This window comes from Vicugna pacos, chromosome 20, assembly GCF_048564905.1.
Source record: "Vicugna pacos chromosome 20, VicPac4, whole genome shotgun sequence".
NCBI classification, from domain to species: Eukaryota; Metazoa; Chordata; class Mammalia; order Artiodactyla; family Camelidae; genus Vicugna; species Vicugna pacos.
In genome coordinates, this window is record NC_133006.1 from 6,709,469 (window position 1) to 6,735,848 (window position 26,380).

General features: G+C 37.6%; 1 protein-coding gene across 2 annotated transcripts in view; it reads left to right on the top strand.

The window, feature by feature from the left end:
- Positions 1 to 26,380, top strand: part of COL21A1 (collagen type XXI alpha 1 chain) — a 164,679-nt gene that overhangs the window by 94,244 nt on the left and 44,055 nt on the right. For both annotated transcript variants that reach the window (XM_072944782.1, XM_031688670.2), the window contains 4 exons: positions 9,304 to 9,357; positions 9,831 to 9,888; positions 10,465 to 10,514; positions 10,638 to 10,691. In XM_072944782.1, coding sequence (XP_072800883.1) covers positions 9,304 to 9,357; positions 9,831 to 9,888; positions 10,465 to 10,514; positions 10,638 to 10,691 — 216 coding nt within the window. The remainder of the gene's footprint in view (positions 1 to 9,303; positions 9,358 to 9,830; positions 9,889 to 10,464; positions 10,515 to 10,637; positions 10,692 to 26,380) is intronic.

Sequence of the window (26,380 nt, forward strand, 5' to 3'; positions counted from 1 at the left end):
AAATTATTGCCTTTTTTAAAATAGCGTGCCCAGCACTCACAACTGAGAAACACAGATGTGGACTCCATCCATTGTACGTTTTTATGGTTGCTCACGCTGGTTGCAAAAAATTGTAGCAGTTACAGTACCGTCTCTGGATGGACCTCTGGCAGATCTCATGATGGCTGGGCTGCTTTTAAGGGTTTTGATCTTGGGCACGTTACTTCATGTCTTTGAATCTTATTTTCTTCATTGAGACAATGGGGATTTCTTTATAGATTTGTGGTAAGGATTAAATGCGGTGATGTATGAAGAATACTTAGTTTGGCCCCTGGTACAGGGTCTTTCTCACATAAGCTGTTTCTTTAACATCCTCACAAATTGCCTGATTCAGAGGTGGAGGGGGTATATAAGTGTATGTATGTTTGAGTGAATATACTTAGGAATGGATGAATGAATATCTTTATTTTTTTGCCATTACTTGGGTTTTAGAGACCAAAGATAAAAAGGAGGCTTTTTATTTGTTCATCTTATAAAAGAGTTGGAGTAAAATATCTCATTTAAAAATGAAGAGCCGTAATGTGTCTGCTGCGTCTTTAACAGCTCTGTCGTGATGGGTCGTTGCGCTGCCTTGAAAAGAGAAGTGTGTGAATTTTACAAAGCCGTGCTTCTGTGGACTCAGATAGGGTGCGTAAGGTCTATGTTTATGTCAAGTTCTCTCTTTTCAGTCCAGTGCTGATTTCGTTCAGAGCTGTTTCCTACAGTCTGTTGTCGGGGCGTAAGCTCTGGTTGATGCAGTCCCTGTGGGGGCAAAGTCACCACGTGCTGCTGTCTGAGTCCCCTCCCCCCACTCCATGTGGCTGCAGGGAATTCTCTATCCAGGTCTACAGTCCCTTTGTGAGTAAGTTAAGCCTTTTCTTTGGTTCTTCCTCCATCATGTAGTTTCTTAACTTTCAGAAAAGAGGAAAACACACCCCAGCGATGGTCTTGACTTGTGGGAGCTCAGGGCACTTTTTCCGGGCACCGCACCATAGCCTTTGGGGACTGTTCCACACAGTGTGTTCTCTGTTAGAATATTTTCCCAGAATAAATTTCCATCTTGTGGATTTCCTCCGAAAACTCCCATAGTAGGAATTTCCACTTAAGATAATTAAAATGACATGCACTTTCTTGCTGACTGTGACATTTGTTCCTCAGACAACAGAATGTGTATAGATTTTGCAGGGGTCCCCCACCCCGAATTTACAAAGTTAAAAGGAGCTCTTACCCGCCAAATGGTCTTCAGTTGGTTACTCATTTTATAACATGCCTTAAGGCTATTCTTTGGACGCTAAGAAATACTTTAAGTACTTCGCTAAGAAATACTTTAAGTACTTCCAAACACTTCCTCAGCTTGTATGTTTAAATTGTGTGGAGAAATATATTTTGTTAAGACTTATATTAGGCTGTGTTGGTTAACTGATACGTATTTACGGGTTTTCTCATTGAGTATTCTGGGGAAACAGGAAATATTAATAATTTATGTTTTTTATTGAAGTATAGTTGATTTACAATGCTGTGTTAATTTCTGGTGTACAGCATAGTGACTCATTTATACATTTATACATATATTCCTTTTCATTCCTTTTCCATTAGAGGCCATTACAAGGTATTGAATATAGTTCCCTGTGCGATAGCATCGAATCTTGTTGTTTATCTAGTAATTTATGTTCCAATTTAGCCAGGCCTTGTACAAACTCATCACTTGGTTTTTCTGGGCTTAAGACATAAAATCTATTAATTCTCCCTGAGGTTTCACTATGGAACAAATGATGCGTTCTGTATGGTTTCTTCATTAGAGCACTGAGCGTCTGGGTTGTCCTTTGAGGACCTCATTGTTCCGTGGCTCTCAGCATCGGTCCCTGAACATCCTGTGCTGCGTGTCAGCCTTTCTTATGTGGACAAGCCCCGTGACCTGCGCTTTGAAAGACAAACAATGAAGTGGTATTGCAGGATATCTGTCATGTAGTCGGTCAGACTCCAGGAACTCCAGTATATGTGCTGAAACAACAGTAATAAAGGACCAAGCATGAGGGTTGTTTGGGGCAGATACGTTAACATTTAGCATATTAGTGGCTTTTCTTCTTGCAGTGTATCTGAAGACACACAAATTTTTTTTTTTAAATTAACACAAAGCCAAGAGCAACCTAAGAGGGAGAAATGGAACTGGCTTGGTAAAGTGGCCACTATTTTTCCTTCTTTCTCAAATAGGGAGAGTGATCTTCCCATGATGCTCTCTGATGGCACCATGGCCCAGACACAGGTGTACATCTGTGTGTGTGTGTGTGTCTCTGTCTGCGTGTGTTGCAGGGTGAGGAGGCTTAATGCGGTTACGGGTTCCAGGCTGTGCTCTGAGTTCAGACTGCTTAAACCTCCTAGTCATGCTTCTTAATCTCTTTTTTAAAATTATTTATTTATTCATTTATTTATTTATGATTGAAGTATAGTCAGTTACAGTGTGTCAATTTCTGGTGTACAGCACGATGTCCCTGTCATGCATATACATACATATATTTATTTTCATATATTCTTAATCCCTTTAAATGTGGTTTTCAAAATCTAGAAAGTGAGGCTCCTAAGCATCTCCTCGTAGCCTTGTTGTGAAGACTCCATAAGGCCGTGCCTGTGAATGGCCAAAATTCAACACCAGATTAGTGACGGTGAAGGGGATGATGACGACATTGACGATTTGCTTCTTGGGACCGCCATCCTGCTGATTCCCTAAGGCCACCGTTTTGGCAATACCTTTAGTTTATCCTTCATCGTTTCCCTAAATGCTGAAGTGCCGCATCTGAAGCGATCTGACAGGCGTTCCCTAGACCTCTTGCAGCTACATTTACCCTCTTGGCTGTGTCTGCACCTATACTCTACCCGCTCTCTGGTTAATATGCATGAAGTGTCCATGTGTAATGGACACTGAAAATTACAAAACATTGCTGAAATAGATGAAAGAAAACCTACACCGGTGGCGTGTCATGCCACATTGATATACTTCCCCACTTTGAATAAGGGGCGGACTTGCGGACTCGCTTTCAAGGTGAAATGCCAGGAGAGAGAAGGCTCATGGTCTTACTTTTCCATGTGCACCTGTGAGATTTTTCTGTCATGTCTCAAAAGTAGAGGTTTTAAGAAAGAAAGAAAAAAGCTTTCTCAAAGGAGGAGGAGAGAGAGTTCTGTCTGGATCACAGATCATCCAACTTAATTTTAAGCTGCAAAACCTTTCCAGTGGAAGGCTTTGGGGAATATAGTCCCATATATACGTATGAAGTATACGCTGTGCTAGTGAACAAAGCCAGTGTGCACTGAAAACAGACACATATCGAGGAATTTTAAAAGAAAGATTTTTAAAAATATTAGTTTTCAAATGTACAACAGGGAACTACCGTGGAGCACAAGGGAACAATATTCAATATCTTGTAATAACCTATAATGGAAAAGAACCTGAAAAAGAAAATATATGTATGTGTGTGTAACTGGATCACTTTGCTGTGCACCTGAAACTAACACAACATTGTAAATCAACTATACTTTAATAAAAAATTTAGTTTTCATATTCTATTGGTACTCAAATACATAATCTCGACTTCGCTTTGGAGACTGGGAGTCTGGATCAATTTGTGAGATGGACAGGCACATCAAAGAAGGCATGTTCATCCCTCATGAAAGCTTTGGAGGCAACCTGTAGAAAATGGAACCATTTTACTGTAAATCGTGGGTTCTTATTGATTCTAATCTCTTGTCAACTCAGATGGAACCAAGAGTGTGATTCCCTGAAGTAATTATTTTTTTGGAATTTTCTTGGAGGACTCAAGAGTGTTGATCATATTTTAGAAAATGAAAATATTTTGTATATTCAGTAAATTATCACAAATCACAAGCAAGACATCAGCTAGAAGAGAGCAGGTTTTGCTGCAGTAACAAACAAATCCCAAATGCCTGTGCCTTAACACAAAAACGGTTCTTGCTTATAAAACTACATGCTAATTAGCAGCGGTAAGGGGTCCTCCACTGTCCTCTCAGAAAGTTTCACTGTCTAGGTTATAACTAATCATGGTAGCAGGTGCCCAGAGAATCAAACAGGGGCCCTGAAACCACTTCCATTCACCTTTAATTAGCCAGAGCAAAATTTGTAAACCACAGCAATGTCCAGAGTTGGAAAAGTGTGATGCCCCCATATGCTTGGACGTAGAGAGAATCTGGGCACTTAATAAATAGTGATCGTATCTGTGACAAAATAGGAATGAATCGGAATGGATTTCTTTTGTCAGAGATGTTAGGATCTAATCAAGCACATAACACATACAAAGTAACTGTATGTTAAGTGCCAAAGAAGAGAGTTGAGTAAAACTCTCTAGGAGTTTAGAGGGAAGTTGAAAATTCAAAAAGGTCTCCTGGAAGGAACTAGAAACAGAAAGTTAATCACAGTTACAGATGATAGGGGTTCTTACCCAATTTAAGAAATTGTTAACTTAGGGATGTTGTGGTTCCTTACTGTCTGTGTGTGTGTGTGTGTGTGTGTGTTATTAACAAGACTGTAATGAACATATTTTTATATATTTCTCAGTACATTTTTCTGAGCGTGTCCATAGGAAAATTTCCCAGAAGTGGAATTGATTATAGAATCAATGGGTTAAATTTCTAATTAAACTTTGATGAAAATTGCCTGTTTACCTCTCAGAAAGCTTGTGCTCCCGCAATAACTGTGTGGAAATATCTTTCCTCAGACTTTTATTAGCACTGAATTTCATGAACGTTTCTAATTTTCAGCGATGTAACTTGAAAATGCTACTGGTTTGATTTGCAATTCTTTATTAGTAAGTAAGGTAAAGTACCTTGTCATGTGGTTTTTGGAAATATTCTTACTTCTCTGTAGTTTCTTTTTATTCATACCCATTTTTTTTTCCTACTGGGCTGTTCATCTTTTTAAAAATTGTTTTTTTTATATGCATGTCATAAATTGTGTGAAAATATTTTTTCTTGGCTTATATTATGTGTTTTGATCTGGTTTTTAGAATTTTAGCCATATAGAAAATTTATATGTATTTTTATATATATAAAGTTTTTTTTTCTCCTATGTTTGTTTCTGTATAGGAAAGTTCAATGTGAATATTTTGAATATAATTATTCATGATTTTATTTTTATAATTTTTATTATTTTATATTTTAACCTTAAAATATTTGATATTTGGAGTAGTTAGATGAGCATTTGTATTTTTCCCTTTCTTTTTCTAAAGGATAGCCAGTTGCTACAACAGGGTTTGTGAAATTTCATTTTTTTCTCCATGTATTTGAAAAGCCATCATTATCACTAAATTTCCATTTTCATTTGGATCTGGTGTTTTTGGCTTTCCATTCTGTTCCATTTATCTGTCTACATCTTCCCCACTGCCAAATTATTTAATTATTGTCACTTCATAATATGATTTAATATTGGCAGGCCTGGTCCTTGCTCAGTATTCTTTATGATCAAAATTTTCCTGGCCATTCTTGCATGCTTATTTTTCCAGATAGAGCTCAGTATTGTTTCTTCAATTTTTTAGAAATTCCTATATACATTTTAATTAGGATTCCTTTGAGTTTATGGACTACTTTTAAAAACACTGACATAATTTCAATGCTGAGTTTTCCTGCTCAAGAGTAGGCTTTATCTTTCTTTTTATTTTGATCTTGAAACTTGATGGAATACTACTAAAATTCTTTTGTACTGTGGGGAATTCACTGATGCTCAGAGGTCTCCAGTGAAATGACCCAACCAGACCGTATTGTAGTGAAGCTAGTCAATGAACAGTCCTCACCGGGAGCTTATCGTCAGCTTCCAATGAGCTGATAATCAGGAACCATCAAATATCTTAGGAGAGTTAAAGATCAACAAAAAATCTTAGAAGTAACTGATACAAGGCTTGGAGAGGAAGACTTGAGAAAACTTAGCCATTAATGCCCTCAGAGAAGCAGAATCCCTGACAACCCCGCTTCAGCTGTGCTTCTCCGTGGGGAGTGATGGGGCCGCAGGGCCAGCCTAGAGGCACACGTGTAGCCCGTGACCCCATGTAGACCACACTCCTGGGCCCTGGCACTCCCTGCAGAAATCACCCCAGTCCCATTCCCAGGGTCTGCAGGCCTCTTCTCTGTCCCTGTTCTCCTGAGGGCCTTCCAGCACAGTTGTGTGTCTGTCTACGTGCTTGGAGGTGACTGAGGGAAGCTTGTTTATGTGACGTGTGGATGGGGCTGGGATATGTGGTCTGAGCCCACATGTACAAGCTGAGGTCCCTGTGGATGAAAGTCTTCCACAGTGCCTGACATCATGGGTAGTGTAGACCACGCCTGGGATCATGGGTAGTGTAGACCACGCCTGGCATCATGGGTAGTGTAGACCACGCCTGGGATCATGGGTACTGTAGACCACGCCTGGCATCATGGGTAGTGTAGACCACGCCTGGGATCATGGGTAGTGTAGACCACGCCTGACATCAAGGATAGTGTAGATCATGCCTGGCATCATGGGTAGTGTAGACCACGCCTGGGATCATGGGTAGTGTAGACCACGCCTGACATCATGGATAGTGTAGATCACGCCTGGCATCATGGGTAGTGTAGACCACGCCTGACATCATGGGTAGTGTAGACCACGCCTGACATCATGGGTAGTGTAGACCACGCCTGGGATCATGGGTAGTGTAGACCACGCCTGGGATCATGGGTAGTGTAGACCACGCCTGACATCATGGTTGTTGTAGACCACGCCTGACATCATGGGTAGTGTAGACCACGCCTGACATCATGGATAGTGTAGACCACGCCTGGCATCATGGATAGTGTAGACCACGCCTGACATCATGGATAGTGTAGACCACGCCTGGCATCATGGGTAGTGTAGACCACGCCTGGGATCATGGATAGTGTAGACCACGCCTGACATCATGGGTAGTGTAGACCACGCCTGACATCATGGGTAGTGTAGACCACGCCTGGCATCATGGGTAGTGTAGACCACGCCTGACATCATGGGTAGTGTAGACCACGCCTGGCATCATGGGTAGTGTAGATCACGCCTGGCATCATGGATAGTGTAGACCATACCTAACATCATGGGTAGTGTAGACCACGCCTGGGATCATGGATAGTGTAGACCACGCCTGACATCATGGGTAGTGTAGACCACACCTGACATCATGGATAGTGTAGACCACGCCTGACATCATGGATAGTGTAGACCATACCTGACATCATGGGTAGTGTAGACCATGCCTGGCATCATGATTGTTGTAGACCACGCCTGGTATCGTGGATGCTGTAGGCCACAGCTGGTATCGTGGATAGTGTAGACCACGCCTGACATCATGGATAGTGTAGACCACACCAGTGCTTAACATTTTAAAAGTCTGAGACACTGTAAACAAAAGATTCTTTGAGAGGAAAATGCTACAGCCACCACCACCACCAGCAGCAGCCAAAAAAATATTCCTCATTCCTCATACTAGATACCAGAATCAGAAAGGCTTCAAACATCTCACTGGTGCCACTGAAATCAAGAAGGGACTGGAGCAGAGCCTTCGAAGGTCTGAAGGAAGAAAATTCCAAACTATACTGGCATATGCAAATGATCAATTATATGCGTGATTAGTATAAACACACTTCCCGAAACTGAAGGTCTAAGAAAGTTGTGTCTCATGAATTCCAAGGGAATAAACACAGACAGAACAACAAAGTCTGTGCTGGAACAAATGAGGAGGCTCTGGACATGTTAAAGAATATGAAAGTTTCAGTATATCTATTTAGAAGAGATTTTGACAGTTGGAGATAGTTTGAGGTTTGATAGTGCAGCAAATTTATAGGAAATTAAGCAGTCAATCCCCACCACCACCAAAAAAAAAATCAGGCTATTTTTAACTGTAAGAAAAACAAGCATTTGGGCAGGAAAAGGCAAGCTGTCAGCATGGCTATGAGTTAGCTGTGACTCTTATTATCATAAATACTGACTACTGATGTAACCAGAGCTGTGATGGAAGGTTTGAGGGATTTGTGCTTCTTAGAAATGGAGATAGGGAGACGGTGTTGGTGGCGTGAGAGATTAATTCTTGTCTTTCATCTTTCATGATGAGCAGTAGATAGGACTGGGAACTGAAAATGTGGTAACCACGTGGTTTGGCGATTTGAACTCAGAGAGATGAAAAGTCAGAGTAAGAAGAGTTGCCTCTAAAGGGTTCTGTGCCTTGAATAACTATGTCACTCTTTAAAACACGTTAATCGACAACCTTCATGAAAATTAAGATTTTAAAGAATTTCATCAATCAGGTAAATAGTCACAGCCTCCTCTCCCCATACCAGACAAACTAAGAATATCATGAATTGTTTGTATGTAGTGTCTTAATTTGCCTAAATAAGAGGGAATGGACCCAAATCGTGCTGTGCTGGCCATTGGTCTTTTCTGAACTGTGTCTTGACAATTAAGATTTTGAAGCTAAGACAGCTGCACCCAGTATTTCCCACAGAAATAAGTCTTAAAACTATGTCCACTGAATGCCAAGCTGTTGTGATTTCTCTCTCCTCTTTCGGAGATCACCATGGACGTTCATCCGCGTAGACACATCTGAATAGATACCTACCATGAGTCATTTCCTGAAATCAGCAATTGGAAACAAAACAAAACAAAACAAAACAAAACAAAAAAAACAAAACAAAACTCCTAGAATGTTTTGAGACTTTCAGCTCAGGGTCTGTCCTTACTGAGCTGGACAGGACCTCAGAGGATGGGTCTCTCCAGAGTGTTGGCACTCAATCATTCCTCTTAACTCCTCTGTCTTAGCACTGTAAGAGCCTGAATATTTTTAGAATGGGTGACTACTCTCTAAGGGTGGGGTCAGGATTGCTGATGAGATTCTCTTGGCCCCAGATACTTCCCGTCTCTGATCATAAGTGAAATCTGGACAAAGGAGGATTAGTTTTTCATAGACCTAGGGTTTTTTTCCTTTAATTGAAGTATGGTCAGTTGCAGTGTGTCAGTTTCTGGTGTGCAGCATCATGTCCCGGTCGTACATAAACATACATATATTCACTTTCATATTCTTTTTCATTAAAGGTTATGACAAGATACTGAATATAGTTCCCTGTGCTCTACAGAAGAAACTTGTTTTTTTTAGAGATAGGGTTTTAATATAGTTGTGCCTTTAACTGTTTGCAGATTTTTTTCCAATAGATTTCGACAAGAATGAGGTTGAAGAATATACATTGATTTTTTTTTTTAGGCTGACATGTGTTTCCTTTAATTAATTTCGGTTTTATTTTCAGGGTGACCGTGGGCTTCCTGGCTTTCCTGGGCTTCATGGAATGCCAGGATCAAAGGTTGGAGAAATCCATTCTTTTTTAAATTGAGCAATGCCGTATTTTATTGCGAATTGAAAGTCCTTTATGTGACAAATGTGTTATAAATAAATGCTCATAAATGAATTAAAATAAAGTAAATGATTGGGTTAAGATGAATATCATAGTTTACATAAAGCATTTTACAGATTTCCTCTAAAGTTTTCATAAATCTTACAGATTTTAAAATTTGATTAGCAAGTTTCACTATATATATAAATTCTCTTAACTATAAGCCTTATAGTATAAGCCTCCGTTATAGAAACAAATGTCCTTGCTTTTCTTTGTAAAGCCTGGAAAATAGGGACTTTTCAAGTTTGTAAGGAAACTTTATTTTATTTTGATATTGGCCTATTAAACTCTGTTGTTTATAATTGGTGGTGTATTTTTTCTTTAATATGTAAGAGAAATACTCACCTTCCTCTAAAATTCAGGATATATCTTTTGTCTTTTAGGGTGAAATGGGCCCCAAAGGAGATAAAGGATTACCTGGATTTTATGGAAAAAAGGGAAGTATAGATCACAAAACAGAGTATCCATATTGAACCTTCCGTGTAATGGAAATAGAAAATTTGAATTTCAGTCCCAGCCCACTGTTGCAGCAATAGCTTTGTTCACCTTTCTCAGGGGATTTATTCAGAACAATGAAAAAATGGAAAAATAACTGGTACCTGTCATGCATGGGGTTCTATAAGAATACTTCGTGTGACTGATCCTTCTGAACTTTAAAAATATTTACAGAGAGAGAGAGAGTCTTTGAACGTGTCTGCTGAGAATTGTTTCTTCACGATGAAGGGGAATTATGTTCTTTCTGTATTTACGATTTGCATCGCTCATTAATTTTGCCCAGATGTGGTTTCTGTGTTGAGATGCTTGTCACAGTTCTGCATCCATCTTACTCTCAATGTCTTGTGGTGTAAAAAAAAATAGTGCTTTCCCCAAAGCTGCCGGGCCAACACAAGTTCTGTAGTTCCCTGAGCTCTTTCACTACGTAGGGAAGTTGGCTTACTTTCCTGTTTATGTGTGAGTTGGAATTTTAAGACATTACTATAAGGGTTGTTGTTAAGTGTTTGTTTTGAATACAGGGAGCCAAAGGTGAAAAGGGGAGTGATGGTTTTCCTGGCCTTCCTGGACGTGCTGTGAGTTTGATAGAAAAAGTTCTTAAGTGTTTTACTTTACATAAAATTTATCCTATACTATCTTCCTCTAAAAAGAAAAGTTAGGACAAAAATATATTAATATCCATGTATTTTTTTTTTCAGGGAGAACCAGGAAGACATGGGAAGGATGGACTAATGGGTAGCCCCGGTTTCAAGGTATTTACAAAAAAAAAAAAAGATTGCTGTAACTTGTGAGTGAACAGGAGAAAAATGTACAGATATTAGACTTCTCTACATGTGAGTCTGGTATAAAATTAATGACCTAAAAATTGTTTTAGAGTAATAGAAAAATTATCCCAAATTTATTTTGAGTCTATTGTGCTGTGTGAGAAATAAAATCCCAGGATATCAGAAAGTTGAGTTTGTTTGATGAGCCATTCAGATGGGTTGGTTTGGTGGGTTGGAGGCAGTGGAACTTAGCTCTGTCTCCCAAGGGATTCAGATTTTTTCCAGAGGGTAGGGGGCTGAACCCTTAACCCTGACAACGTTTGTGCTATGAGTACGGAGGAATTAAAGCACAGTGCCCAGCATTCCCCAGTCCTGAAAACTCAAAGATACATTCCCTTATGATGGTGGGTGAACACCATCTTATTCTTACATGAAGAAACACTTTGGGGTCAATTATCAAATAGAAATGGCTTATCAAATCAAAGGACATTGGGTATATATATGTATTCAAGTCAGTGCATCTGGAATGAGCCAACAGTCCGCATCACTGTCCTGCTGTAAGTTCTTTTTGGATCCCCAAGGAGAGGCTCTTTGTGATCCATCAGCCAGTGAGGCCACTTGGTCAAGCATTGGATGACATTAGAGATGTCATCATGTTTCCTAAAGGGCAGTGCTCTGAAGGCCAAACTTGCTCAGAAATTCAATCCAGATTTTCTTGATCTATAGTTGTTTTCTCTTCCTTGGCAAAAATTGTCTATTTTTTTTTTAACTTAAGGGTTATGGAAGTTTTCCAAACATCAGTGATTCCTTAAAGGTAACAGGTAGTGCTTCCCTAAGGTAAAATATGGGGGCCCATTGTTGAGAGCTCAGTCATGTGTTGTTGATGTATTTCACTGGTTTGGTAGTTTATTTCCCACTTGTTTGCTGATGATTTATATTTATTGATACTTACTAGGCGCTGAACACACAGAAGAGAATAAAACGCTTCTGGTGTTTGTAATCTATTCTGTCGACGTTAGAGATCTCAGATTATTCTCCTTACCTGCAAATTAGGCATTCATCAAACTCAGTGTTCCTTTGTCATCTCTTTTCAGAAGCCCATGTGTCCCAAGAAATGAGATTAGACTTTTTTTTTTGGAGTAGCAGAGTTTAGAGAATAGAACCGAGTTGGACTTCCACCTCTCAGTGACTTTTTCTAACTAGCTGTGTGTCCTTTGCCAAATTCTTTGACCTTTCAGTTTTCTCCATTTCAAAAATGGAGTGACTGTTACCTACTTATGGTAACCAAGTTACTTGCCTGAGTCAGATAAAGCAGTATCTGGCAGAGAAGAAGTGTTCAATACGGAATTGGTTTATTTGCCTATTTTTTTAATTTGAACATAGCTCTCAGATCCCTTTTTGAGCTTCAAGGAAAAAACCCTCCCTTTATTGAGCTATGATTGGCACACAAAAAGTGGTACATATTTTAATGCATACAACTTAGGGAGTTTGTACATAAGTACATGCCGTGAAACCATCTCCACAATCAATGTCATAAACATACCTGTCACCTCGAAAAATTCCCTTCCTCCCTCTTTATTTATTTATGATTTTGTGATAAGAACACTGAACATAAGATTGACCCTGTTAACTATACTGTCTTTAGATTTTACAATACAGTATTGTCATCTGTAGACACTAAGCTGTACAGTAGACCTTTAGGACTTATTCATTGTGCATAATTGAATCATTATATCCCTTGACCAACACTTCCGTTTCCCCCTCCCCCAGCCCCTGACAACAGCCGTTCTATTCTCTGCTTCTGTGTGTTTTGCTGTTTTAGAAGTGGGATCGTGTAATATTTGTCATTGGGCATCTGGCTTCTTCCACTGAGCGAGCAGCTGTCCTCCAGGCTCATCCATGTTGCAGAAAATGACAAGATTTCCTTCTTTTTTTTGAGGCTGAAAAAATCCTGTGTGTGTTTATGTATATCTGTATCACATTTTCTGTATTCATTCATCTGTCGATGGACATTGACGTTTCTTTCCTGTCTTGGCTGTTGTGAATAAAGCTACGGTCAGCATGGGAGTTTAGCTGTCTCTTCAAGATTTCTGTTCCTTTTGGTGTATACCCAGCAGTGATATTGCCGGATGATATGATAGTTCTTTTTTTAATTCTTTAAGGAGACTCCGTACTGTTTTCCATCGTGGCTGCGCCAATTTTTATTCTTACAACAGTGTACAAGAGTTCCAATTTCTCAACAACATTTTTTTTTTTTTTTGCCAAAGCCCCTCACATGTAAGAAGTGATATCTCACTGTGGTGTAGATTTGCATTTCCCTGATGATTAGTAATGTTGAGTGCATCATATACTTGTTGGTCATTTGTATGACTTCTTGGAGAAATGACTGTTCAGTTCCGTTGCCCATTTTTAAATGGGTTATTTGGGTTTTTTCTTTTCCATTGGATTGTAGGAATTCCTTATATATTTTGTATATTAATCCTTTATCAGATATATGGCTGCCAATATTTTCTTCCTTTCTGTATGTTTTCTTTTCCTTTCCTTTTCTTTTTCTTTCTTTCTTTCTTGCTTGCTTGCTTTCGAAGTACAGTCAGGTACAATGTATCAATTTCTGGTGCACAGCACAATGTCCCGGTCATGCACATACATGCACATATTTGTCTTTTCCTTGTGTTGATGGTTTCCTTTGTTGTGCAGAAGCTTTTCAATGTGATATAAACCCTCTTGTCCACTTTACCTTTTGTCATTTGTGCTTTTGGTTTAATAATTGAACATAGGATTCCTTTTTTATTTATTTTAAAAATGCCATTGGGATTTTGGTAGGAATTACATTGAGTCTGTAAATTATTTGTGGTAGTATAAACATTTTAACAATAAAAGTTTTCCAATCCATGAACTAGAGATGTCATTCCATTTATTTGTGTCTTTAATTTCTTTCATCAGTGTTTTGCAGTTTTCAGTGTACAATCTTTCACCTTTTTGCTTTAGTTTATTCCTACTATGACTTTTGGTGCTTTTATGAATGGAAGTAGTGACAGTGGGCATCCTTGCCTTGTTCCTGATCTTAGAGGGAAATCCGTCAGCTTTTCACCACTGACTATGATGTTAGCTGTGGGCTTTTCATGTATCTGTGGCCTTCATTGTGTTGAGATAAGCTTCTTCTGTCCCTAGTTTGTTGAGAGTTTTTATCGTGAAATGGTGCTGAACTCTGTCAAATGCTTTTTCTGCATCTTTTGAGGTGACCATGTGATTTTTATCTTCATTCTATTAATGTGGTGTATCACATTGATTTGCATATTCTGAACCATTTTTGCTTCCCAGGGATAAATCCCACTTGATCACAATGTATGGTTCTTTTAATGTGTCATTGGATTCAGCTTGCTAATATTTGTTGGGAATTTTTGCACGTTTGATCATCAAGGATGCTGCCCTGTAGTCTTCTTTTCTTGTGGAGTCTTGTCTGGTTTTAGTGTCAAGGTGATACCAGACTCATAAAATGAGTTTGGATGCATTCTCTCTTCTTCTGTTAAGTATATAATCTCCCTTATTTGTCATCAGTCTGTTCAGGCTTTCAATTTCTTCTTAATTCAGTCTTGGTAGATGATTTGTTTCTAGGAATGTATCTATTCCTTCTAGTTTGTCCCATTTGTTGGCATATAATTACTCATAATAGTCCCTTTGATCTTTTAATAAAATTTCTGTGGCATCATTTGTAATGTCTTCCCTTCTGTTTCTGATTTTGAGTCTCCTTTGTTTTTTCTTAGTCTCACTAAGGATTTGCCCATTTTTTCCAAAAAAAATCAACCCTAGCTTTATCTATTTTTACTGTTGTTTTTCTATTTTCTGCTTCATTTACTTTTACTCTAATCAATTATTTCCGTCCTTCTGCTAGTTTGGACTTAGTTTGTTCTTTTTCTAGTTCCTTGCCCTTTCTGAGATTAATCTGGTTGGCATATTCACATACCCTCAAGTGTAAACTCAAGTTCACTCTTTCTAAGCAGCTTATCAATCAATAAGTCAAATATCATACAGTTTACTCATTTAATGTGTACAATTCAATGGTTTTTAAAAATTAAATTTACAGAGATACTCAATCATCACTACAGTCTAACTTTAGAACATTTTCATCACCATGAAAAGAAACCCTGTACCCATTAGTGATCACACTCTGTTTCCTCCCAGCCCTACTCAAACTCTAGTCCACTTTCTGTCTCTATGGATTTGCCCATTATGAACAGTTCATATAAACTGGATGATACAACATGTGGGCTTTTGTGGCTAACCTCTTGGCTGACCGTAACACATTTGAGGCTTATCTGTGTTTTGGCTTGTATTAGTATTTCCTTCCTTTTTTTATTACTGATAATACTTGATTGTATGAATATATACATTTTATTCATTCATCAGTTGATAGACATTTGGGTTGTTTATATTTTTGGCTATTACACATACAAGTTTTGCATGGACATGTGTGTTTCATTTCTCATAAGTATACTTCTACTAGTGGAATGGTGGAGCTTCTAACTATGTTTAATATTTTGAGGTCAGTTTACTCTTGGTATTTGCTTTCTTGATAGGTACATGCTACGCTTTATTTTTAACCTTGGTTATGATCCCCATTTCTGAGTAGTGTGGACCTAATTAGGTTAATTCCTTCTTGTCTATTTGTAATTTTTTCTTGGAGTCATTCACAATTTTTTTTTAAGTCTATTTAGTTAAAAAATAGACTTTATTTTTTCGAGCAGTTTCAGGTTCACATCAAAACTAATCAGAAAGTCTAGAGTTCACATATGCCCTTGTCTGCTCCCCACCATAGATTTCCACAATCAACTTCCCACACCAGAGTGGTACCTATTTTTTAAAAATATATTTTTATTGAAGTACAGTCAGTTTACAATGTTGTGTCAGTTTCTGGTGGTGTACAGCACAGTGCTTCAGTCACTTACATTTGTTCTCATATTCTTCTTCACCATAAGTTACGACAAGATATTGAATACAGTTCCCTGTGCTATACAGTAGAACCTTGTTGTTTATCTATTCTGTATATAGTAGTTAGTATCTGCAAATCTTGAACTCCCAATCTATCCCTTCCCAACACCTTCCCCATCTGGTAACCACAAGTTTGTTTTCTATGTCTGTGAGTCTGTTTCTGTCTTGTAAATAAGTCTGTTTGTCTTTAAAATTTTTTTTGACATTTTTTATTGATTTATAATCATTTTACAATGTTGTGCCAAATTCCAGTGTAGAGCCCAATTTTTCAGTTATACATGAACATGTGTATATTCATTGTCACATTGTTTTCTCTGTGAGCTGCCATAAGATCTTGTATATATTTCCCTGTGCTATACAGTATAATCTTGTTTATCTATTCTACAATTTTCAAATTCCAGTCTATCTCTTCCCATCCCCTGCCCCCTTGGCAATCACAAGTTTATATTCTATGTCTGTGAGTCTATTTCTGTTTTGTATTTATGCTTTGTTTGGTTTTTTTTTTAGATTCCATATATGAGTGATCTCATATGGTATTTTTCTTTCTCTTTCTGGCTTACTTCACTTAGAATGACATTCTCCAGGAGCATCCATTGTTGCTGCAAATGGCGTTATGTTGTCAGTTTTTATGGCTGAATAGTATTCCATTGTATAAATATACCACATCTTCTTTATCCAGTCATCTGCTGATGGACATCTAGGCTGTTGAAGCACCTTCATGGGCACATCATTATCACTCAAAGTCCACAGTTTACGTTAGGGTTCACCCTTGGTGTTGCACATTCTGTGGGTTTGGATAAATGTATGATGACACATATCCATCACTGTAGCATCATACGGAATAGTTTCACTGCTCTAAAAACCCTCCGTGCTCTGCCTATTTATCTTTTCCTTCCTCCAGCCCCTGGCCACCACTGATCTTTTTACTGTCTCCATAGTCTTTCCTTTTCCAGAAAGTCATATGGTTGGAATCATACAGCCTTCTACCTAGTAATACGTGTTTAAGATTCCTCCATGTCTTCTCATGGCTTGAAGACTCACTTCTTTTTAGTACTGAGTAATAATATTCTTTTGTCTGAGTAGTTTGTATTCCCTCTTTGGAATCTTTAAATGAAGAATCATACCTAATTTTTTTCTGATCTTTTTAAAACCTGTTTTCTTCCCACTCAGCTTTTTGTTTAGAAAATTTTCAAATCCATTTATTTATTTATTTATTTATTATTTTGGAGGAGGGGGTCAATAGGTCTATTTATTTATTATTAGTTTTTTTTTTTTTTTAGTGGAGGCACTGGGGATTGAACCCTGGACCTCATGCATGCTAAGCATGTGCTCTACCACTTCAGCTATACCCTCCCCTCCAGAAATTTTTCAGTCCTACAGAAAATTGAAACATGTAAATATATGAATGTTTATTTCTATACTTTTTTTTTGTTGAGTAACCAAAAAATAAATTGTGGACACTGTGCATTTCTCTCCTATACACTTTAACCTGTATCTCCTAAGAATCCTTTAAATGGTGTTATGATGTCCAAGATGTTTAATATCAGTACAGTCACGTTTTCTAATATGAGCCCATATTCAACATTTTCAAATTGTTCAAAAACTGTCCTAACTCACCATTTCTTTTGACCTGAGACAATCAAGATACTGATTGATTCATTTGCAGGAATCGTCTCATGCAGCTGTTGGGACTCAGCTTTCTGTGACTATAATTTTACCACTCTTGCAATTTCAATTAAATATAATCATATGGTATTATTCATCTGGACATATGACAGTTGTTTTTCATTCATCAATTGATGAGCAGTTGAATTGTTTCCTATATTTGGCATTTGTGAATACTATTCATATGAATATTCTTATGCATATCTAGGTTGGACGTATTTCCATTTTTCTTGGGTTGGTACCTAGTGGAATTGATGAATTGTATGCTGAGTGTATGTTTAACTTCCTAAGGAAGTTCGAAACAATTTCCCAAAGTGGTTGCGTTCTTCTCTATTCTCATTAGCAATTCATGAGAATTCGTTTTACCACATCCTGCCAAGACTTAATATTTTATATTTGAGCTTTTTCAGTTGGTGTGTGATGGTATCTCATGTGGTTTGAGTTTGCATTTTTCTGATGACTGACAGTGTTGACATCTTTTTATGGGCTTGTTGGCCATTGTATAGCTCCTTTTGGGAAGTGTCTATTCAAAACATTTGACTGTTAAAAAAAAAAAACTTTGAGTTGTTTGTTGTTTTATGAATGAGTTGTAAGAGTTCTTTATATGTTCTGGCTATAAATCCTTTATCAGATACATACTGGCAAATGTTTTCCGCTGATCTTTGGATTGCATTTAATTTTCTTAATGGTGTCTTTTGATGGGAAAAATGTTTAATCTGGACGAAGTACAATTTCTCAAAACTTTTTTTTGATCCATGCCTTTTGTGCCCTATTTAAGAACTTTTCCCTAACTTAAGGTAACAAATTTTCTCCTATCTTTTCTTCTAAAAGAAAATATTTTCAAATCTTCAAAACACTTATATTTAGAACACTATATTTTCTAAAATTATATCATCTTTGCTTGCAAATTTAGTTCTATGATCCATTTTGATGATTTTCATTTCTGTGCATGGTATGTGGTCAAAGTTAAGGCTCATTTTTTTTGTTTTCCATTTGGAGACCCAGGTATTCCAGCACCATTTGTTGAAAAGACTATCATTTCCCATTGACTTACATGAGTATATTTGCCAAATATCAATTGACCAATATATGTGTGAAACAATTTTTGGACTCTTGATCCTATTTCTACTCTATTTTTTCATCAACAACACATTGTCTTGATTACCATAGCTTTAAAATAAATCTTGAAATCAGGTAGTGTAAGTGTATAAATTCATTTTTCTTTTTTAAATTGTAATGGACAGTCTAGGTCCCTATAAATTTCACATAAACTTTAGTATCAGCTTGAACTTTGTTTTTAAAGGCTTCCTGAGCTTTGTTAAAGAAACTTCTTAGTTTGGAATAATATTAGATTTACAGAAAAGTTGCACATTTGGTACAGAGAAGTTTCCTTATACACCTTACCCAGTTTCTCCTGATATTAACATCTTATATTTCTATGATATATTTGTCAAAATTAAGAAATCAGTGTTGGCACATTTGTGTGAACTGAACTCCATACTTTTGAACTCCATTTAAATTTCTTTAGTTTTCCCACAAATGTCTTTTTTTGATTCCAGGAGCTAATCCAGAATATACCATGTTGCTTTTTTTTTTTTTTTTGTCATGCCTTGTTAGTGTCCTCTAATCTGTGACAATTTATCAGTCTTTTCTTGCTTGTTATAACTGTGACAGTTTTGAAGAGCATTGTTTAGGTATTTTGTAGAATGTCACTCAACTTGGGTTTGATTAGACTGGATTTCTGTTCTTTTGGGGCAAAGGAGGATAACAGAAGTGAGTGTCTTTCTCATCCTATCAGAGAGTATATACCATCCACATGACTGGTCATCGGTGATGTGAACCTTGATCACTTGGCTATGGTATTACAGTTGACCCTTAAACAACGCAGTGTTTAGGGCAGCTGATCCTCTCCACAGCTGAAAATCCAGGTATAATTGATAGTCAATTCTCTGTGTCTGTGGTTCCTCTGTATCGGATCCAAATCCATGGATTCAACCAACCAAGGCTCATATGATATTTACTGTTGAAAAAAATCTGCATAGAAGTGATCCTTGCAGTTCAAACCCGTTCAAGGATCCACTCTATTTGTCAGGTTTCTCCACTGTGAAGTTACTGCTTTTTTCTTTATACATTCACCTTGAAAGCGAGTCCACAAGTCCAGCCTCTACTCAAAGTGGGGAAGTATATCAACACGGCATGTCATTCCACTGATGTAGGTTTTCTTTAATTTATTTCAGCAGTGTTTTATAGTTTTCAGTGTACAGATCTTGTATGTCTTTCGTTAAATTCATACCCAAGTATTATATTTTTTGTACTCTGATGAATAGGTTTTTTAAAATTTATTTTTTTGTCGCTAGCATGTAAAAATGCAGTTAGTTTTGGTATATTGATTATATATTCTGTTGTATTGCTAAATTCATTTATTGGTTCCTGCAGATTTCTTTGTAAATGCCTTAGGTTTTTCTGGATAAGTGATCACATTGTCTGAAAATCAAGACAGTATGATAGTCTCTGGGTCTATCCACATTGCTGCAAATGACATTATTTCATTTTTTATGGCTGAGTAGTATTCCGTGGTGTGTATGTATGTATGTATGTGTATATATATATATATATATATATATATATATATATATATATCTCACATCTTCTTTATCCAATCATCTGTCAATGGACTTTAAGGTTGCTTACATGTCTTGGCTAATGCTGCTATGAACATTGGCATGTATGTATCTTTTCAAGTTAGAGTTTTCTCCAGATATATGCCCAGGAGTGGGATTGCTGGATCATATGGTAATTCTATTTTGAGACTTTTAAGGAACTTGCATACTGTTCTCCATAGTGGCTATACCAGTTTACATTCCCACCAACAGTGTAGGAGGATTCTCTTCTCCACACCCTCACTAACATTTATTATTTGTAAACTTTTTGATGATGGCCATGCTGACTGCTGTGAGGTGACAAATCATTGTATTTTTGATTTGCATGTCTCTAATAATTAGTGATATTGAACACATTTTCATGTGCCTGTCATCATCTGTATGTCTTCTTTGGAGAAATGCCCATTTATGTCTTCTGACCATTTTTGATTGGGTTGTTTAGTTTCTTGATATCGAGTTGTATAAGATGTTTGCATTTTTGGAAATCAAGCCCTTGTCAGTCACATCATTTGCAAATATATTTTCCTATTCCATAGGTTGTTTTTTTTGTTTTGTTTTTGGTTTCCTTTGCTGTGCAAAAGCTTTTAACTTTAATTAGGTCACATTTGTTTATTTTTGTTTTTGTTTTTATTACTGTAGGAGACAGATCCAAAAAACCATTGCTGCAATTTATGTCTAAGAGTATTCTGCCTATGTTTTTCCTCTATGAGTTTTATAGTATCTGTTCATACATTTATCTCTTTAATCCATTTTGAATTTACTTCTGTTATGGTGTTAAAGAATGTTCTAATTTCATTCTCTTACATGTAACTGTCCAGTTTTCCCAGCACCACTTATTGGAGAGACTGTCTTTTCTCCACTATATATATTCTTGTCTCCTTTGTCATAGATTTAAAAAAGATGTGTTTCCATTAATAGTATTTTTTTAATAAATTTTGCAATTTTTGGATTTATTTTTCTTTTTCCTAAGAGTTATTTAAAAGTTAAATATATTTAATTTCCAATTGTGAAAGCTAGAAAAAATATAAGAAAAAAGAAGAAAGTAGTAGAGATAAAAGTTTAAAAAACTAGAAATTTCAATAAAGTTAATAATTAAATTACAATGTTAGATCTTTAAATAAAAACCAACATACTAGAGAAACCAAAAGCTCACACAATCAAGCAAAAAAGTAGAAAGTGAAAGCATAAATATTCAACGAAATAACAGAATAATCATTGATACAGAAAAAAGTGTTTAAAAATCATGAGAGGAGTTTGCACAATTCAATACAAGTCACTTGAAAAATTTACATGGAATGGCTAATTTTCTAAGAAAATGAAGTTCACTATTATTGCTTAAGCCAAGCAATTTTCATGTAAGAAATGAGGAAGTTATCAAGGAAAAAAACTCAATAAAAAAAGCACCAGGCTTAGATGAGGGAAAACCCTGCAGTGCTTGATTTCAACTGTGACTACCAATAACAAGTCATTATTACAAAATATATACGAGGTCATTACAAGTCCTACATCAAAAGACAAGAATAATGTGATGTTATAAATAAAATATGTCAACAAGTTTGAAAATTAAATGAGATGAACAAAATCCTTGAAAGGTACAAATCATCAAAACTTACTTGAGAAGTAAGAGAAGCTCTAAATAGCCTAGTGTTTTGCATTGGAATTTAGTGAATAATTAAAATCATCCTCATTCGTACAAAGCCCAGGTCCAGATGGCTTCACTGATGAAATGTACCAAATAAGGAAGAAATGATACCAGTTCTATAAAAACTCTTTCAGAAAATAGAAGCTAGTATTGCCTTGATACCAAAGCCAAAAATATCACAAGAAAAATGTCTGGATGTTCTGGAATATTCTCTTGGCTTACAGTATTAAACATTGTGTTACAATGTTTCAGTTTATATCTAAGGACTCCAATTATAGACATCTTAAGACTTCTTTGTTTACCACTATCACTTTCTGATCCCTTTTATTTCTTATTAAAATTTTATTTTGGGGGCATATGTTTAGTTTTCTCCTCAGTGCCTTTTAAAATTTTAAGGTAAATTAAATCTATTCTCCCTTGGTTTCTACTAATTTCATCATAATATCAGAGGTGATTCGTTCTTTCCCATTAATTTCCTGAATTAATTTAATTCTTATAGCTTCATTTTTTGACATCTGAAAATGCTTGTATGATGATGATCTAGGTAACAGCATCTTGCTGCAGCCTTCTGCTTTGTGTTTATTTTTGGGAAATAAACTGAAATGTTTTGATTCTCATTTTCTGTTTTTTTCTTTTAGTAGTTGTGTTTGGATATTGCCTGCCAATTCTTTTTTAGCTTGAAATGTCTTAAAATGTCTTATGTAATTTAGACCTACCCTAATGGGCATGGGTGTAAACATTTGAACGGCTTCGTAGGTTTCTTAGTTTAAGAGTGCCTCCTTTTTTATGTTTAGTGAAGTTAGATGTTTCTTTCATCAATGGAAGTCTTTACTGGGAAGAGTTTAGTTTATCTTCTACTGGGGAGATGCAGAGATGAGAAGTATAACGTGTTTATTTAAGATTCCTGTGCACATCCAAGAGCAGATGCCCAGCAGGCAGTTAGGTCCAGATGAGGAGCTCCATCTCCTTTGGGGAGAACAAGGAATGCGAGACTGAACAGAGCTGGAGGGATTATCTCAGGTTGTATGAGGGACACTTGTTTCACTGTAAAAAAGAAAAAAAGGGAAGGAATGGGTAGATGCAAATGCAGTTAAGAATGCTGGATTTGTGGCAGGATGTTTGACTTTTGTTTTCTCTAAGGAAGTGGGAATTGTCATCTGTTGAGAGGAGGGAAAATGGCAATTTTTGTTGATTGGAGAAGTTTTTATATAGCTGTGGAAATGTGGCGGAGAGGAGATGAAGGAAATACAGAAGATGCTTTGGAAGTCTAATTGAAGCTGGAAGTTACAATCTCAGTGACTATAATATTTCTTTTCCCCCTCCCATAGCTATATGTAGAACCCAAGTGTGGATCTGAAGACGTTTTCAGTTTGGTTTATTCAGTATTGGGGTTTTTGCATAAGAAAGTGCAGTAGATGAACAGTGAGGTAAGGAGGTAACATTTTTAGTTAGAGAGCAATTGAATACTGAAACATGTTTAAATGGAATATAAGAAGAAATGAACATGGGAAATGAGAGAGTATTAACAAAAGACATAATCTATTGGATACTTTCTACCTGCCTGGCTTTTTACACAGCACTTTATATGCATTCTCACATTAATCTGATAAATCATTATGTGTTACAAGTGAGAAAATTTTTCCCTTTTACAGATGAGAAAGTGAAGGAATGGAGAGATTGACTAACTTGTCAAAGATCCAATTAAAATTTCTTTCACCAAATTGTCGAAAAATCATGTAATACCCAGATAATATTTCCCAAATTTAGAAAACGATGATTGGACTATTGACTCTACATTTTTATGACATTTTAACTAGATTAAAATAAAGATTGACCTTATTTTTTTAAAAAAAATTTATGTTGTGGAGTCATCAATCAAGACGGCAGAGGAGGACATGGAACTCCCCACCCCCAATGAACACATCAAAAACACACACACACGGGGAACAACTCTCACTGGAAACTAAGTGGAAACTGACAAAAGGCTTCTGTACAACCAAGGCTGTGGGAGGATCCACACAGAATCGGGTAGGAAGGGAAAGGAAGCAATCAGGGTGGGACCTGTGCCCTGGGAGGGGACTCAGAGGAAAAAGGAGATAACACAGGTGGGGAGCTTCCCTGAGAAGTAAGTGGTTCGAGCTACGTATTAGGTGCCCAAGTCCTAGGGCCCCATACAGGGAAGACTAGCCCCCTGGGCCAGTTGGAGGGCCAGTGGGGCTGACAGGAGGGCTATGGGAAGCCAGGGCTCTGCTAGTGAGGAGCACGCATGCTTGCTTACCCCTTGGACAGGTGGACAGGGCAGACTGAGGTCCAACCCAGTGGCTGCTCATTCTCCCATGATCACTCTGGTGCACACCCTTGCCTGAGCCAACTGAATGTTCCAGCCTCATTTACTTCACCTCGCAACTCCCCATTGGAGTGAGGGCTGCCGCAACTGGGGAGAGAGCTCTGCCTGTTGATTAAGAGGTGACTCGGACCTGGGGAGACATCTAAGCACTGTGGGTGCAGCCATTGCTGATGCTTAAGTGGTCAGTGCTTCAAGGATTGTCCTGAACCCCAGCAGCCAATGTCCCGTACAAGCCAAGAGCCCACATGGGCCCCACTTGCCCTGCAGGGTGACTCCACAACAGGACGAGGGCAGCAGAGGCTGGAAGGAGTGAGTGGCCTTGAGGGTCAAAGGAGACTCAGACACGGCAGGGGCTACCATTGCTGGTGGTTGCATAGGTGATGCATTGGAAGCAGCCAGGACCTCTGTATGTGGCCAGCCTGTTGCAGCCCACACCTCATCGTGAGTCTAGAGACTGCGTGAGCCTCTTCTTCCCCAGAACTGCTCCCCTCTGGAACAGGGATCCTAGTGCTGGGAAAGGAGAGAGCACATGCTTAAAGAGAAAAGAGCCAGCTCAGCCTGACCCTCAGGGCTTCTGTACCATCAACCTGGGATCTGACCCCAGCCTTGATAGGGTGGTGACAGCCACTGAGCAGAGGGGAAGCCTGCCTCACCCCTGGCTCTAGCCCACCACCATCTCCAGCCCCACCTCCTACCAGGGTGGTCTTAAATGACACAATAAACCAGTTATATTTAATAGAGATCTACAGGACATTCCATCCCAAAATATCAGAGTAGACATTATTTTCAAGTGCATATGGAATGTTCTCCAGGATAGATCACATGTTAGATCACAAAACAAGTCTCAAACAAATTTAAGAGAATAAAAATTATATCAATCAATTTTTTTCTGATCACAATAGTATGAAACTAGATATGAATTACAGAAAGAAAATGGGGAAAGCACAAACATGTGAAGACTAAACAACATGCTACTAAAAAACCAGTGGATCAATGAATACGTTGAAGAGAAAATGAGAAAACACTTCAAGACAAATGAAACTGGAAACAAAACTTTCCAAAATCTACGGGATGCAGCAAAAGCAGTTCTAAGAACAACGCAGGCCTTCCTGAAGAAGTAAGAAAAATCTCAAGTAAACAACCGAAACTACCACCTAAAATACAAGGAGAAGATCAACAAGCAAAGCCCAGAGTAGCAAGAAGGAGGGAATACAAGAGCCGGCTTTTGAAAAGATAAAAAAGAATTGATGAACCTTTAGCCGTGCTTACCAAGAATAAAAGAGAGAGGACCCAAATCAACAAAATAAGACATGAAAGAGAAATAACAGCTGATACCACAGGGATACAAAACATCATAAGACAATTCTGTGAATAATTATGTGCCAACGAATTGGACAGCATAGAAGGAATAGACACATGTCTAAGACACACAGCCTGCCGAGACTGAGTCAAGAAGAAACAGATGATTTGAACAGACTGATCATTCAAAGTGAAACTGAATCCGTAATAAAACAAAAACAAAAACTAAAACACTCCAAGTAAACAAAAGCCCGGAACTGGACGGCCTCACTGGGGAATTTTACCAAACAAATAAATAAGAACTTAAACCTATCCTTCTCAAACTATTCCAGAAAGTTGAAGAGGAGGAAACACTCCCAAATTCATTGTATGAGGCCACCATTCCCCTGATGCCAAAACCATACAAAGTCACTACAAAAAAAAGAAAATTACAGGCCATATCTTTGATGAATATAGATGTGTAAATCCTCAACAAAATATTAGCAAACTGAATTCAACAATATTTAAAAAGGATCATACCCCATGATCAAGCTGGATTTATTCCAGGGTCACAGGATGGTTCAGCATATGCAAATCAATCAGTGTGATAGACCACATTAACAAGAGGAAAGACAAAAATCATATGATTATCTCAGTAGATGCAGAAAAAGCATTTGACAAAATTCAACATCCATTGATGATTAAAACTCTCATCAAAGTGAGCACAGAGGGAACATATCTCAACCTAATAAAGGACATTTATGACAAACTCACAGCCAACATAATATTCAGTGGTGAAAATCTTTGGAAAGCCTTCCCACCAAATTCAGGAACAAGACAAGGAAGCCCACTCTCACCACTTCTGTTAAATGTCGTATTGGCCTAGAGGGTGTTATGCTTAGTGAAATAAGTCAGACAGAGGGAGACAGATACTGTATGTTATCACTTAGATGTGGAATCTAGAAAGTGCAACAGAAGAATGTATATAACACAACTGGAACAGACTCACATAGAGAACAAACTAGTGCTTATCAGTGGGGAGAGGGAAGGGAGGAGGGGCAAGATAGGGACTGGGGATTAAGAGGCACAAACTACT